A 12,888-nucleotide genomic window follows, 5' to 3' on the forward strand; every position below is an offset into this window, starting at 1 on the left:
GCGTGGCCAGGTGGCCAAGGGACTTGAAATTGCAGCCAGCAAGCAGCAGGCAGACTGCAACTTTGGTGGGGGGGGGGCAAGGGGAGACCATACCCATGTTGAGCTGTGAAGTTGCACTCCCCAAAACTGCCTTCTGGAATGAATGTCTCAGGTATGTCTTGTAATAAAAAAACAAAACTCACCTCGTTCTCATAGGGCACATCACAGCTGGTGCCCCTGTGCCTATCAGAACAGGTGCTTTCAAACAGTAGTTTCGGAACACAAACCTCTCCCGAGCTGCCTATCCGGGAGATTACTAGCTGCCTGGTCTTGTGTAGATTACGGATCAAGGAATCATTAGACATTTAAGAGACATTCACCTCGACAAGCTCTGACAGTGCAGCTGCAGACCACGGTTAATAATGCCACATTGCCTGAGTGCTGCTAAGGAAGTGGATCTTTAAGTTCTCATCAAACATGTGCATGTGTTCACAACAGGGCATTGCCCACTTCCTTGAGTCCGCCACGTGCTCCAGGCTCTCACCTGGTCCCATCTACCCTACCGGCTCCAGGTTTCATGAGTTCCATTGTCGGTCTTGCTTGTGAATATTGCTTGTGATATTACATCTGTATCACTGTAAATTTCGCTCACCACTTAAGATGCTCATTATCTCACAGACTCCAGTTTCTATGCACAAAGATCGAGCCTTCACTGTCCCTTAAGTTGGCTTTGCTGTTCAGCCCCGAGGTGTCAGGAGAGGGAACAGGTTTGGATACAGCAACTTGGCTCAAAGCCCAATGTACCATTTATTGCTGGATTTCAGCAAGCCACTGACCCATCCCAAGGCTCAATTTTCACCCTTGTACAACAGGAATGACAATGTAACCTCAGTGCACATTACCACTGCATTAATTATCTGTCTGAATAATCAGGTTTACTCACAAGCATGGCTTCTGACTAAGGATCAACTGTTGGGGAGAGCAGAGCATGTTTTTCAAACATAGCACGTGGCACGAAGAAATGCTTGAGGTGTATTTAATGATCATAGACCGCAAGATGGAAAATGCCTCTCAGGAAGCCCCATGGAGATGCTGTTACCAGCTCGGCTTCCTGTGACTTCAGCTCCAGGCCTGACTCTGCACACCATCCCCATCCCAGTGACAGCATGCAGGTACAGGGTAACATGGGTGGTTGTGCATCATGAACTACCTGCCATTACTAAGACACTTACCTAGATGAGGGAAAATGAAGTAGCTACCAGACCAACTTTTATCCCAGCCAGTGAAAAGCCTCTGTCCACGCGCCACCATTTAAAACATTAAACCTGAAATACCTAAGAGAGTTTGAAATAACCATGGAACAAGCAGGGAGTTCCCAGACCTGCCTCCCACACCCCCTGAGCTCTCCTCTACGAGGTGCCACATAACCATGAGGATGAAAAAGCTGTTCCCAGGTATCGATGTGGAGTCAGTGAAAGTCTCATGTACAGAGCTAATCAAGTGACTCAGGGCCAGACCAACACAGCTAGAGGCCAAATTGGGCTCAGATCCTTGTCCATTCATTCCCGTTGGTTCCACGGATCTTTTTGAGCACCTACCTGTCTGACGCTCAGCCCCTGGCTCAAGGTTTTCAAAGTGAAAAAACACATACTTCACATGAAGAGCTCACTGTGCAAGCATGAGCTTTAAGTGACCCACTCGGTCTGCAAGTGGCTTCGCAGTGAACCGAGAGGCTACACAACCATCCCAACACGCTCCCTGGGCTCACACCATCTTTGAAACTGATGTCGGAAATGTCTTACAATGTTCTACCTGCCTTTGCCTTAACCTCCTTGATGACCCAAACTGGTACAATCCACCTGAATCACACACTTTGTCCAGATCTGGCTCCACTGAACTTTGGGCTGCTTCCCCCAAAACCTCACTCCACTCTCAAAGACTCTTTGCCAAGAGTGGACACTGAAAAGAATGTGCAACTGGCCTGGCCTTACATGACAGCTAACAGTCAAGTTCCAGGAGAGTTGTAACAGTGGCTACTAGAATTACTGGGTTACGATGAAAAGCCTCCAGGGTGAGGCTCTTCTGGTGCTCTAGACAAAAACACCAGGCACTCTGTCCTTCGACCACACTTTTCACCCCAACAGACCAGGTATAGGCCACAAAGCAAATGCATAGTCCTCTCCCTGTCCACGGCCAGCACCAATAGGAACAGAGAATTCCACCACCCCGTCGTCGTCTTCAGTTCATCAGAACTGCGGCTGAGGAGGCAAGTCTTGGAGGATGCAAGTCCTTGAGGCTATTTTTAATTCCCAGCTAAATTAATTTGGCCCAAAAGTAGCAGAAGTCCCCTCCCTTGTGGGAAATACTTCTGTTACTGTGAATCTGGTACATAAAATAATCCACCCACTGTGGCGCAGAATTAGCACGGGAGCTTTTTGTTTGGTTTGCTTCCCTGAAATAACTTATTTTTTAAGGTTTCCTGAGGCATCACAGCACGTGAGGAACCCTACCTGTGGGCGAGAGCAGAGGGTGGATTCAGAACCCAGCAAAGGTTTCCCCAGAGGTTCGCCCAGGGGGGTCCCACAGGACATGCAGCACATGGCGGGATGTCTTGTCTATTCTTTTGTATCAGTTCTCTAGCAAGTACGTGCACCTGCCTTTACGTGGCCCTGGGTAGCCGCACTGGGCCAGAGAGGCAACTCCCTTAAGGCAGCAGGGGAAACATGGGAGTGGTGGCCTCATCTGCCTTGAAAAGAAAATTTTGAAGTATCTTAAAACGCCACCCCTTCCAGGAAGTCTTCCCAGATTCTTTCTTCTAATGCACACTTCATACACTTGACTTGCTTTACCCTTTCAGTTAGAAAGTACAGGAACTGAAGAAACTGTCTTCCCTTGTTTCTTCACAGCATGGAGCCCTCAATAGTGATGGGGATGAAAACAACTATAAAGGCCACTGACTTCAACCTCTCTATTTACAAATAAGAAAACCAAAGTCTAGAGAGGTTTTGAATGACTGAGCATCCAGACTTCCCAATTCCCACCCACGCCAGGATTCATTTTGACTTCATTCTGCTGAATTTTCATTGCAACTGCACCTTTTACAAATTTCCCTTCATTTTGTTGGTTCAGGAATAGAATAATGTTTTGGGAATAACTGGATTTGCTCACTAAATTGTCTTATTTCCATACTAAATGGAAACGCACTCTGAAAAGTTAGATTTTCTAATTAAATTTATTTCTAGGTTTATTTTAAATGTTTTGAGTTTTGTTAGAAATGAAGCTTTGAAATGTTGAATTTTAAACAATCTCACAGCCTTTTTCATTTGATCGGTTTCTAAGACACCAAAAAGAACATGAGGACACGAGGGTTCTCAAGATGGTCGTAAGGAACAGCAGCAATTTTGGTTTCCGTCATACAGCCCTTCATAGAGTCTGGCTTCCAAAGAGCTGCCGCTTTTGCTTTGAGGCAATTTGTGCCAGTGGTTCCATTTTTTGCTTCTAAAGCCTTAGTAGTAAATGTTCTCAGTTTCTTCAGAAGGCTCAGTTGTACAGTCCTCGCAGAGTGAAGCACCCAGACCGGCAGCGGGCTTCCCTGCCTTGGAGAATGTCTTCATTTGCGCCCTCCGGAGCCTTCTGGCAGCGCCGTCCCGTGGCTGCCGTCCAGGTGACATCACAGTAAGACCCAGGTAGCTACTTTTCAATCACCTGAGTGCAACGGACTCAGATATTAAACGTGCAAAATTCAATATGAGCAGTTTCCCCCAGACCAGCCGGGGCACTGATAAAAATGCCCGAGCACAAAGTAAGAACAATAATAATGGAACAGATGAGCAAAGCACCAGTGCCTCATGCCAGGCACAGCCCTCCTGGCCCTCTCACTTTCTCCAGCATCCCCTTATCGAGTGTAGAGAACAAACATTCCTGGGAGTTTGTTTAAATAGTTGTTGGGCAGTTTTGTCATTGTATATATCTCACAAAAGAGCTTCTCTCCCTACAACTTACATTCCAACTTTAAGAGCAGGGCGGAGGTCAGCCTGGTTCCCCGAAAGCTCTCCTGCCTCTCAGTTGCTTCTGTCACTGAGAGCACCACACAGAGGAGAGAGAAAGTGTGGAGGAAAAGGATGCAGGGGTCGGTAAACACGCGTGTGCAAGACCCGCAGGCCTGGGTTCGCACCTCGCCTACTGCGGGTGGGCTCTGTCAGCACGTGGCTGATGATGAGCAGCGGCTGCTTTAAGAAGGGAGGCGGCCCAAACTGCAGGACAGAGCGGCTGAGTTGCAATGTTAGAAAGGGGAGGGAAGGAATCTGAGTCCCCAGGACCTAAAACCAGCCCTCCCCTGGGCCACCCTGTCCCCTGGGGCCAGCGCCAGGAAGGGGAATCCATCAGACAGGCCTACAACGGCAGCTGAAGGAATAACAGCACATTTTTGAAAAGCCAAGTCACACTCACCGCCCCAAACAAGGCAACATCCCTTCCTCCTCTGGTCCATGTCCTACTTCGCAGCTTAACTGGAGAGGGTGCGGGGAGGGAGCTATTTCTAAACCCAGACAGGTTTTGTCTGATCTCGTTGCTGTCTTACAAAATCTCAGACGCAAGACAGGGGTCCTGCGCAGACCCAAGCTGCACTCTGGATCACACACCTGGAAACTATTTTGTGACACCTCCGAGCACCTTACAACGCCAAGGATGCAGTGTGGGGTGTGGGGAGCGCCCCCACGAGGTGGCAGGTACCCCCACAGCTGCCACCCCTCTTCAGCTATGAAGCCAGCTCTGGGCAGTGGGCAGCCTGCAGCGTCGGGCTCTGCAACTCTTCCCTTTTCTTCTCGACTTGACATGCCTGCGCAGTGCCTGGCTTTTGCCTTGAGAGGTGCCGCAGGGCCCTGCCTGGCGACAGCGAGGCTCATCCCCAGGAGGTGGGGGCAGGGCTGCGCAGCTGCCCAGGACGGTCTGGTCAGGAGGTCGCTGGCCTGAACTCGGAAGTCCTGTCTCCTCCCTCCGCCTGTGAAGTAAACTGCGCCTGAGCTCTGCTGATTAGCTCGGCTCAAAAGACAGCTCAACTCCATTTCCACCCAGTTACAGAAACCTGGGAGCAGCTTCCTCCCTCACCCCCAACCACCATTCCCTTCCTTTGGCCTTGAACACGGTTGGGCAGGTACAGTATCTGTGGGTTTCACAGGCTGGGGCTTCTTTCCCCCATCTGTGAATGTTCTGGGATCTGCTGAGCACCAGGAAGCATTATTAAGCAGCCCATGAACTGTGCATCTCAAGCATTCACCACAGAAAAGGAAAAACAAAAGTCCTAATTTAAATGTTTTAAGTTTTCAGGGGAAAAAGTGCTGAGGGTAGTCTGTTCTCTTAAATTACATTTCATTTTTCCTGATCCTTCCATTCTTTTAATTGGCTTTCCTTGTGCTCTGTAGTGCTTTTCTAGATATTTGAACAGAACTTTCAATGATGATGCCAGAGAACAGCTAGGACTTATACCGGCAGCAGGGAAAAGAATAGAGCTCCCCCCAGCCCTGCTCCCACAGCCAGCACCCCAGAAGACAGCCATAAACCAACTGGGCACTCAAGGACAGCCACTGAAGGGGCCCTGGATCATTTACCCCTTTCTTTGCCATGCCTCCGTCTTCTCATCTGTGAAATAAGGCCACACTAGGTAAATCTTTTTTAAAGATTTATTTTTTTAAAGATTTATTCATTTATGCATGCAGAACTGGGGTACAGGCCAGAGGTACAGGGGCAGTGAAAGGATTCACCAGAGGCAGAGCGGGGAGCAGAACAGGCAGATCAATGAAGTACACTGCTGAGGGGAGCAGTGGGCGGGTCAGGAGAGCTCAGCCACACCATGTGGGTCACCTCCCTGGTCGGGGATCCAACCAATGCTGAAGCAGCTGCAGCGAGCTTCATGGTGCTGCACTTTAAGCTGTTGTGCCACCAGGGAGGGCCCTTAAAATTTTATTTTATTTATGTATACAAGAGCTGGGGTGTAGATCAGAGGTGCAGGGGTGGTGAGAGGATTCACCAGAGACAGAGTGGGGAGCAGAACAGGCAGATCTACTGAAATACACTGCTCCGGGGAGCAGCGGAAGAGACAGGCGAGGTCTGCTGGGCGCTGTGGGTCACTTCTGGGGCGGGGATCGAACTCATGCTGCAGTGGCTGTGGACAGCTTCACAGTGCTGAGACCTAAACCCTGAGCCACCAGGGTGACCCCTAACCTAGAAAAAGCTGTAATGCCATCCAACTCAAGAGTTCTGTGATTCTGAAACTTGCTCAAACCAGGAAATCTCCCACCTCTGCTCAGCTCTGGGTCCGAGAGCTCTGTACCTCACTGGCTCCCTCCTGGGGAGCCCCGCTGGGCATCTCGTGGTTGTGCCCCACAACTAAGGCCGCCCTGCGCTGAAAGAGCCACTTCTCACCAGGCTGCAGAAAGTGCTAATGCTGGGCTCTTAACACCAGGGACCAAAAGGCAAATTTTCTCCTTGGAAGAGAACACATAATCCTGTGTGAGTCAGACCGGCTGATGCTTTGCACCTTCTTAATGTCTCCTGTGCGTCTTTTTCTCTCATATTAAAAAAATTTAAAAAAAATTCAGCTCTTATCTTCACTTTCGAGGATATTAAAACACAAGACTTGGCAGCCACAGCAGACTACACCACGGAGAGAAGAGAAGGGGCAGAACTCAGGGCCACACAGATTCTGGGGTGCCTCCATTCGCTCCCCACCCAGCCGACCTGCAGGGAAGCTCTCAGCCCCGCTCAGGATCAGTGAGTTGGGTGACCACATTTCCACCACACAACCAGGGTGTGAAGTAACAGGCATTCGCAATCTGGAGCAGACAGAAACCAACACTTCCCGTACCCTGGACCAGCCTCTGCAACCCGGACAGAAGCCACCCACGAATGTGCTGTCACCCCACAAGGTCACAGGCGGGGCTGACATGTGGGCTGAGAGCCCCTGGTTGGTCTCTCTCTGCCCGGCTGTTCTCCAACTCCTCTGCTATAATCCCCTCCCCACCCCTCCTCTGAAAATCCACACAGGCTGGGCCACACTAGTCCCCCTCTGTAGCGAGATGATCCAACCCCCACTGGGACTTTGAAAGCAAAGTGACAACAGAGGGATGTTTTTGGGACACGCCCACTTCTAATTCCACACCCACATACACCTACAGACATACTGTCCTCTCAAGGCCAGACTTCCCAAAGTGAACGTGGCCTACGGGAACGTCCTCCCAAACGGTCCCTCAGGGGCCCTCCAGAGTCTTAAAGTCCCCCCAGCCAATCATGTGTGGGGAGTCTTTCTCCACATCGCCCCCCACATGCCTCACCGCCCTTCCAGGCTTAAAGCCTCTGACTCGTGCCCCAATGTGCCTCCAGGAGATCCCCCCAGGCCACCCCCGTCTCTTCGGGCCCCCAGCCCCAGCCCTGCCCTGCAGAGTGGGCGTCTGCTGTTCTCCGACACTTCCCCATCTTCACCCACACATCGAAGCCTCCATCCCACCCATCTATCTCCCACAGAGCAGCCAACACAACCTTTATAAGATGCAAACAGGATCATGTCATGTCATTTCTACTTCAGAACTAGCTTTGTGGGCCCGCACAACTCCTCAGACTGTGGTGGAGTCCTGAACCCCACATCAGCCGGCCTGCTCAGGGCCCGGGGCTCTCACACGGCCGGGCCCCGCCACGGCTTTCTCCGTGCTCCTTCCTTGTGTGGAATAGCTTCTCACAGCACCTGTGCCCCAGCACACCTGTGCTCGCCCGTTTCCCGCCTGCCCCCGACATTTGGTTTAAATACCATCTCCTGGGGGGAGCTGTCTGATGGTCTAGAGTAGGTCCCTTGGGTGAGCCCTCGCAGGCACCTCCAACCTCCTTTAATTAGTGGTAAGTGATGCCCACCTTCCAGCAGAAGGTCCAGGAGGACAAGAGCACATCTGGGTTGACTGCTGTGCCCAAAGGCCTGGCACAGGGCTTGGCTGTGAGAGGTTCCACACTCAAGCACAGAGAGGAAGGCAAAAGGAGGGGGGAAGCATTGCACAGAAACTCTTCTTCCACTTGCAGGCTGCCTGCATCTCCCTCTCCCACCTCTCCATCCCGATGAGACTGAAATGGGGGTTGGGGGGTGGGGTGGGAGTAGGGTTTAATAGAAGAGGCAAGAAAATGGAAGGCTGAAGTTGGGAATCATGAGCAAGGAGGTGAACAGTGTTGCTTTAGGCCCTCTCAAAGCAAGCTGCTTGCAGCGACGCTGGTACTCTCCATTGCACCTATTTTTATCCCTAAAATGCCTCCAACCCACACAACATACCGGCAAGAAGGGCAGTCTGGGGAGGGCTGGTGTATTATCTACGCTGCTTTTTTGAACAACAGTCGGGCACGTGACAGCCACACACTTGGGCTTCCTGGTTCGTGACGATCTGAGACTAGCCAGCTCTCGGCGCTCTCCGACTCTACAGCTTTGGCAAGGTGATGGCACAGAGCCCGGGACACCCACTCACCCTGCCTCTGCCATCGTCTCACCCGAAACTGCATGTCCCCACACGCTGCGGCCCAACGGCGAGGTCCTTTACTACGTGTGTTGTACAGAACAATGCAGACCTACATCCCTTAGAGCTAACCAGAAACCCACCACATTCGCGGGAGAACGCGGCCCGTCATGGTGATCACTCGGAGCATGCCACTTAGGAACTGTGCGTGGCGTGTGATGGCCATTGTGCAGGTGTGGATGTGTGCACCTGCAACTCACACCACGTCACCAACAATGGCACTTCACGTCAAAAAAGTAATAATAATTAGGGATGACAGTGACCTTGCCAAAGCAGTTCTGAATAGAGACGTCTGCTCTGGCAGGTCTCCTCTGCACACGTCTCGCAGCTAAGCTGAAACATGTCCCAGCCCAGGTTTCTTCCCACTCACTGTGTTTTGTATATGGAAGATGCCCAGGCTCCTAACTCCCACGACCCCTTTGTTCATCGTGATTTTTTTTTTTCCCTTGAACAAGAGAGTCTCAACAGATTAGGACACAAATAAATGAAATTTCCTATCTGCATATGGCTACATGTGAGTTCATTTGTTCAGAGGAACAGATGCTAAATTATGTCAATTGCTAGTAGCACTTACGATACATAATGAGGGAGCAAGGATCTCTTGAAGCATGCATGGACCCCGTATCACATTGGCCAAAGTTACTGGTGGGTCCTGGCATGTAAGAACCCACCAAAAGAGTGATTCGTGTGCATTGTAAAATTTGCAGCATCTTCAGAACAGAAGTGCATGGTATGTGTGAAAGCTGCTGATTTGGTGGATTCAGTGAACGTGGCTGCAAGGGGCACAGTGCAAGCCCCACAGGACCAGAAACATGTTTATTTGCACAGGCCAAAGTGATACGAGACTGACTGCTAAGTCTCCCATGAAGTTAAAGTCCCCAACCACAGCTGAACAGGTATTTTGGGAAATTAAACTTAGAAATTTGCAGTAACATCGGACTACTTACATCCGTGTCAGGTCCTTTATCTGCACCCGGGCAAGAGAAAGTAACAAATTCATGGCACCTCTTGTGAACCACAAAACAGCAAACTGGTGAAGAGAAAGGAAAACCAAAATTAGAACAGCCTAGATGTCACACACAAGCTTTGTTTTCTTTAATTTTTTAAATATATTCATTACATCATCCTTCATTTTGGTACAATATATGGTTTCCCAGTGAAATTCCCACCACCAATTCACCTGAGCATCATCGCCATAGTCCCTTGTATTTTTCCCACATCTGTTCTGGTCCTTCACCCTCCTCCTCTCCTACAGAATGTCTCTGAGAAACTTTCCTATGCTGCTGGTGGGAATGCAAACTGGTAAAACCACTATAGAAAGCTGTATGGAGATTCCACATGCTACTGAAAATGGAGCTACCGTACGACCCAACAATTCCACTCCTAGGAATCTACCCAAAAGACACAAAAATATTAATCCAAAGGACACCTGTACCCCTGTGTTTATTACAGCACATGTAGTTCCTGAATAGGACAACGTGCAGCCAGAAGTCAATTCAATCTCACTGCAGATACATCTTATCATGAGCCATCGGAAGGCGCTTCATCGAGTCTGGTCAACATCTGCTATGGACTGGGCTTGTAAGAGCCACAAAATGCCAGCACTGATGGGGATACGGGGGCCTGCCTGACTCACAGTTCTGAGTCACTAGAGTGGAGAGAGGCTGTCAAGAGACAGTTTCTCAAGGTACAAACCAGGCATCAAAATGTAGAGTACTCTGCACTGTCCTAACGTGTGTGCACACATGTGTGAGCGTTTGTGACACTATACACTTTAGAACATGAAGAACAAGACTGGTCATAAATAATATCTGGGCATCTCTGATTGTGAACAGCAGACCATCCTCAGCAGAAAACTGCACGTGAGTACCTCATCAAGACAAACCGATCTACAGAAAGTGCTTGGCAAGGAAGAGCAGTCAAGGAAAAGGACACCTTGCGTGTCTGCCTGTTTGTCACACCAAGGACACCACCGGGGGGAGGCAGCCAAAATCCACTCCACAGCAAATATTTCCCAAGCCTAACATGGTTTTGATAAATCATCCTGCAGTTGAATCAATAAAAGAATTGTTAGCTATAGAAATTAATAAAGTAATCCCTTAGGAGATTTTGACAGACAGTATAATGGCAGGGGGAGGGGTGAGACAACCAACATGACCCAGCCAGGCAAGGCACTGGCCCGAGCCCAGCCCTGGAGGGTGTCATCTAGTGACAACACGGACTGGCAACACCATCTGCCCGCAGAGGTGCTGGGCAGAGCTGAGTCTTCACAGTGGCAGGTGGGCAGGCGGGGCCCTCCCTGAAACCAGGCTTGAGTGCTCTTTCTTCTGCTTCCACATTTTACTGCACAGCTCCTGGCCTCCTGCATGGCACTGTGGACAGGTGACAGGACAGGCAAGGACAGACAGCTGGATCACAAATGAAGGACCTGCCTAAGGCTACCTTTCTACTGTGTCAGGGGCCAAGGTTCCAAGCCCCGCTTCCTTTCACTTCCCACCTTTTCCTTCCCTCCTCCGCTTCTGCTCCAGAAGCAGTAAAGACACAATAGCCAAAGCCAAGATTTTGCAACAAGTAACAGGAAAATGGACTGATAACCAAATTATACATTATACATGCCATATATATATAAGAGAAAACAACCATCTCAGCCATATGTACATGTGAAGCCCAGAGGAAGGTACAAACGTGCCACCTCAGAGAAACAGGCTACGAGATGACTGTTTGAGGTGATCCTAATACAGGTGTCCCTGTGAATGTACCATGTTTTAAAGGAGAGAAGACAGGCTTGGCGTTGAGTGAGCAGAGTCGAACAGATCAGGGACCATCCACAGAAAGGTGAGAGCTGAGTATCTCTTAGAGAACATCCCTTAGGAGCCCAGGTGCTCTGGGGAGGGTACTCCTGGCTGCACGCCACAGCGAACTCTGTGCACAATCGAGGTGGCGGAGGTGAACGAGGGGGATCCCCAGGCAGCACTTAGCTCCACAAGCCCTCAGAGCAACGGCCTTTCCACTGAGAGCATCTCCACTGCAGAACTCTCTAAAAATGGCTATTAGGGCAGCCCTGTGATGGCACAAATTAATCTCACCTGCTGGCTCTCCTCAGTCACAAAGTCATCTTTCACTCACCAGGATCAGAAAGATAAATCACTGAAGAAAAAGTGTCACAGAAGCATGTTCCTCATCTAGTTACTACAGATATTCTGAAGGGGAAGTCAGTGTTGATTCCCAACTTCATCGCTCAAACATTTGGGTGTTTCAGCTTTTTTTAGATCACCTATCCATTCAGGGGAACACTGCAGAGAAATCCTGCCTTCATCCAACCCCTAGGGAAGGAGAGTCAGCGTCGGGTACTTGGGTCCTTACCACCCCCATTTGCTCATCGATGCAATGGCACGTGGTCAGCTGCCTTTCTCCCGAATGTCTTGAACAGTCTCATAGGCAATATTATACTAAAAAGAAAGAGTCTTGCACCATATAGTATAATTTTCAGGGACAGCCAAAAGCTCCACAGACCAACCTTCCTCCCAACCTGCCTGACCCCAGGCTCACAGGGAGGTCCCACACCTGGAAGTGACTGGACTCACCCACCGCCAGCAAGAAGGGCCCCGTGAGCCCAGAGAGCCCCTCTATGCTAGTGCTGGAGGTCTGGCCCAGAGACTCAGAGCCAACACCAGGATCTTCCCAGGAAGATGGAGCTTTTGCCTGGGAGCCTCTGACTTAGGAGGGAGCCAGATGACCCCAACACTCGCCCCAATGAGGGGCACGGGGAGAGGAGCTGGCTCTGGTTAGGTCAGGCGGCGGCAGCATCTGCCTGGGAAAGAACACTAAGCAGAGGCCAGAGATTCCAGAACCACTGGCCATGACCTCTGGTTTCAAATTCCGAACTAAATTAGGCAGTGCATAGTTTGTAAGATAATATAATGCAAATATTTGAGACGTCTTGCTAGTGTCGTTGAAGGAGGAGAAGACTGGTTGGGTAAACGAGAGAACGCCATCTGGCCAGCCAGGAGACGGACTGCACAGACGGACTTGTCCTGGGGCTGACACAGCTGATATTTTATTATCTCTTTTATTTGGGTTTCTCAAAGTCTTCTTCGACCATGTGATGTGGGACAAGGGGGGTTGGGGAGGGTGGGGACGGTGGTACAAGTCAGGGCATATGCCTGGGAGCCACATCTGCCCGATGCTGGCAATGAAAGAAGTGGAGACGCCAAGCCCCAGATACTCCTGGAACTGGCTGCGGGTCCTTAAGAAGCCTCGGCCGGGCCCTCCCTGGGGCACAGCGGGTTAAAGCACAGCACCAAGAAGCTCAAGCCACTTCCTCATGAGATCGATCCCCGCCTGCACTGGAGGTGACCACATGGCG

The 12,888-nt window shown here is 50.3% G+C and overlaps 1 protein-coding gene across 1 annotated transcript in view; it reads right to left on the reverse strand.

Annotated features, from left to right (window-relative positions):
• The window catches only part of PRKCA (protein kinase C, alpha), a 329,134-nt gene that overhangs the window by 192,811 nt on the left and 123,435 nt on the right, over positions 1–12,888 (reverse strand). Inside the window, exon 3 of the mRNA XM_004693454.2 lies at positions 9,470–9,552. Within this exon, the coding sequence (XP_004693511.1) occupies positions 9,470–9,552 (83 nt within the window). The remainder of the gene's footprint in view (positions 1–9,469; positions 9,553–12,888) is intronic.

This window comes from Condylura cristata, unplaced genomic scaffold, assembly GCF_000260355.1.
Source record: "Condylura cristata isolate star-nosed mole 26May11 unplaced genomic scaffold, ConCri1.0 scaffold00038, whole genome shotgun sequence".
NCBI lineage: Eukaryota > Metazoa > Chordata > Mammalia > Eulipotyphla > Talpidae > Condylura > Condylura cristata.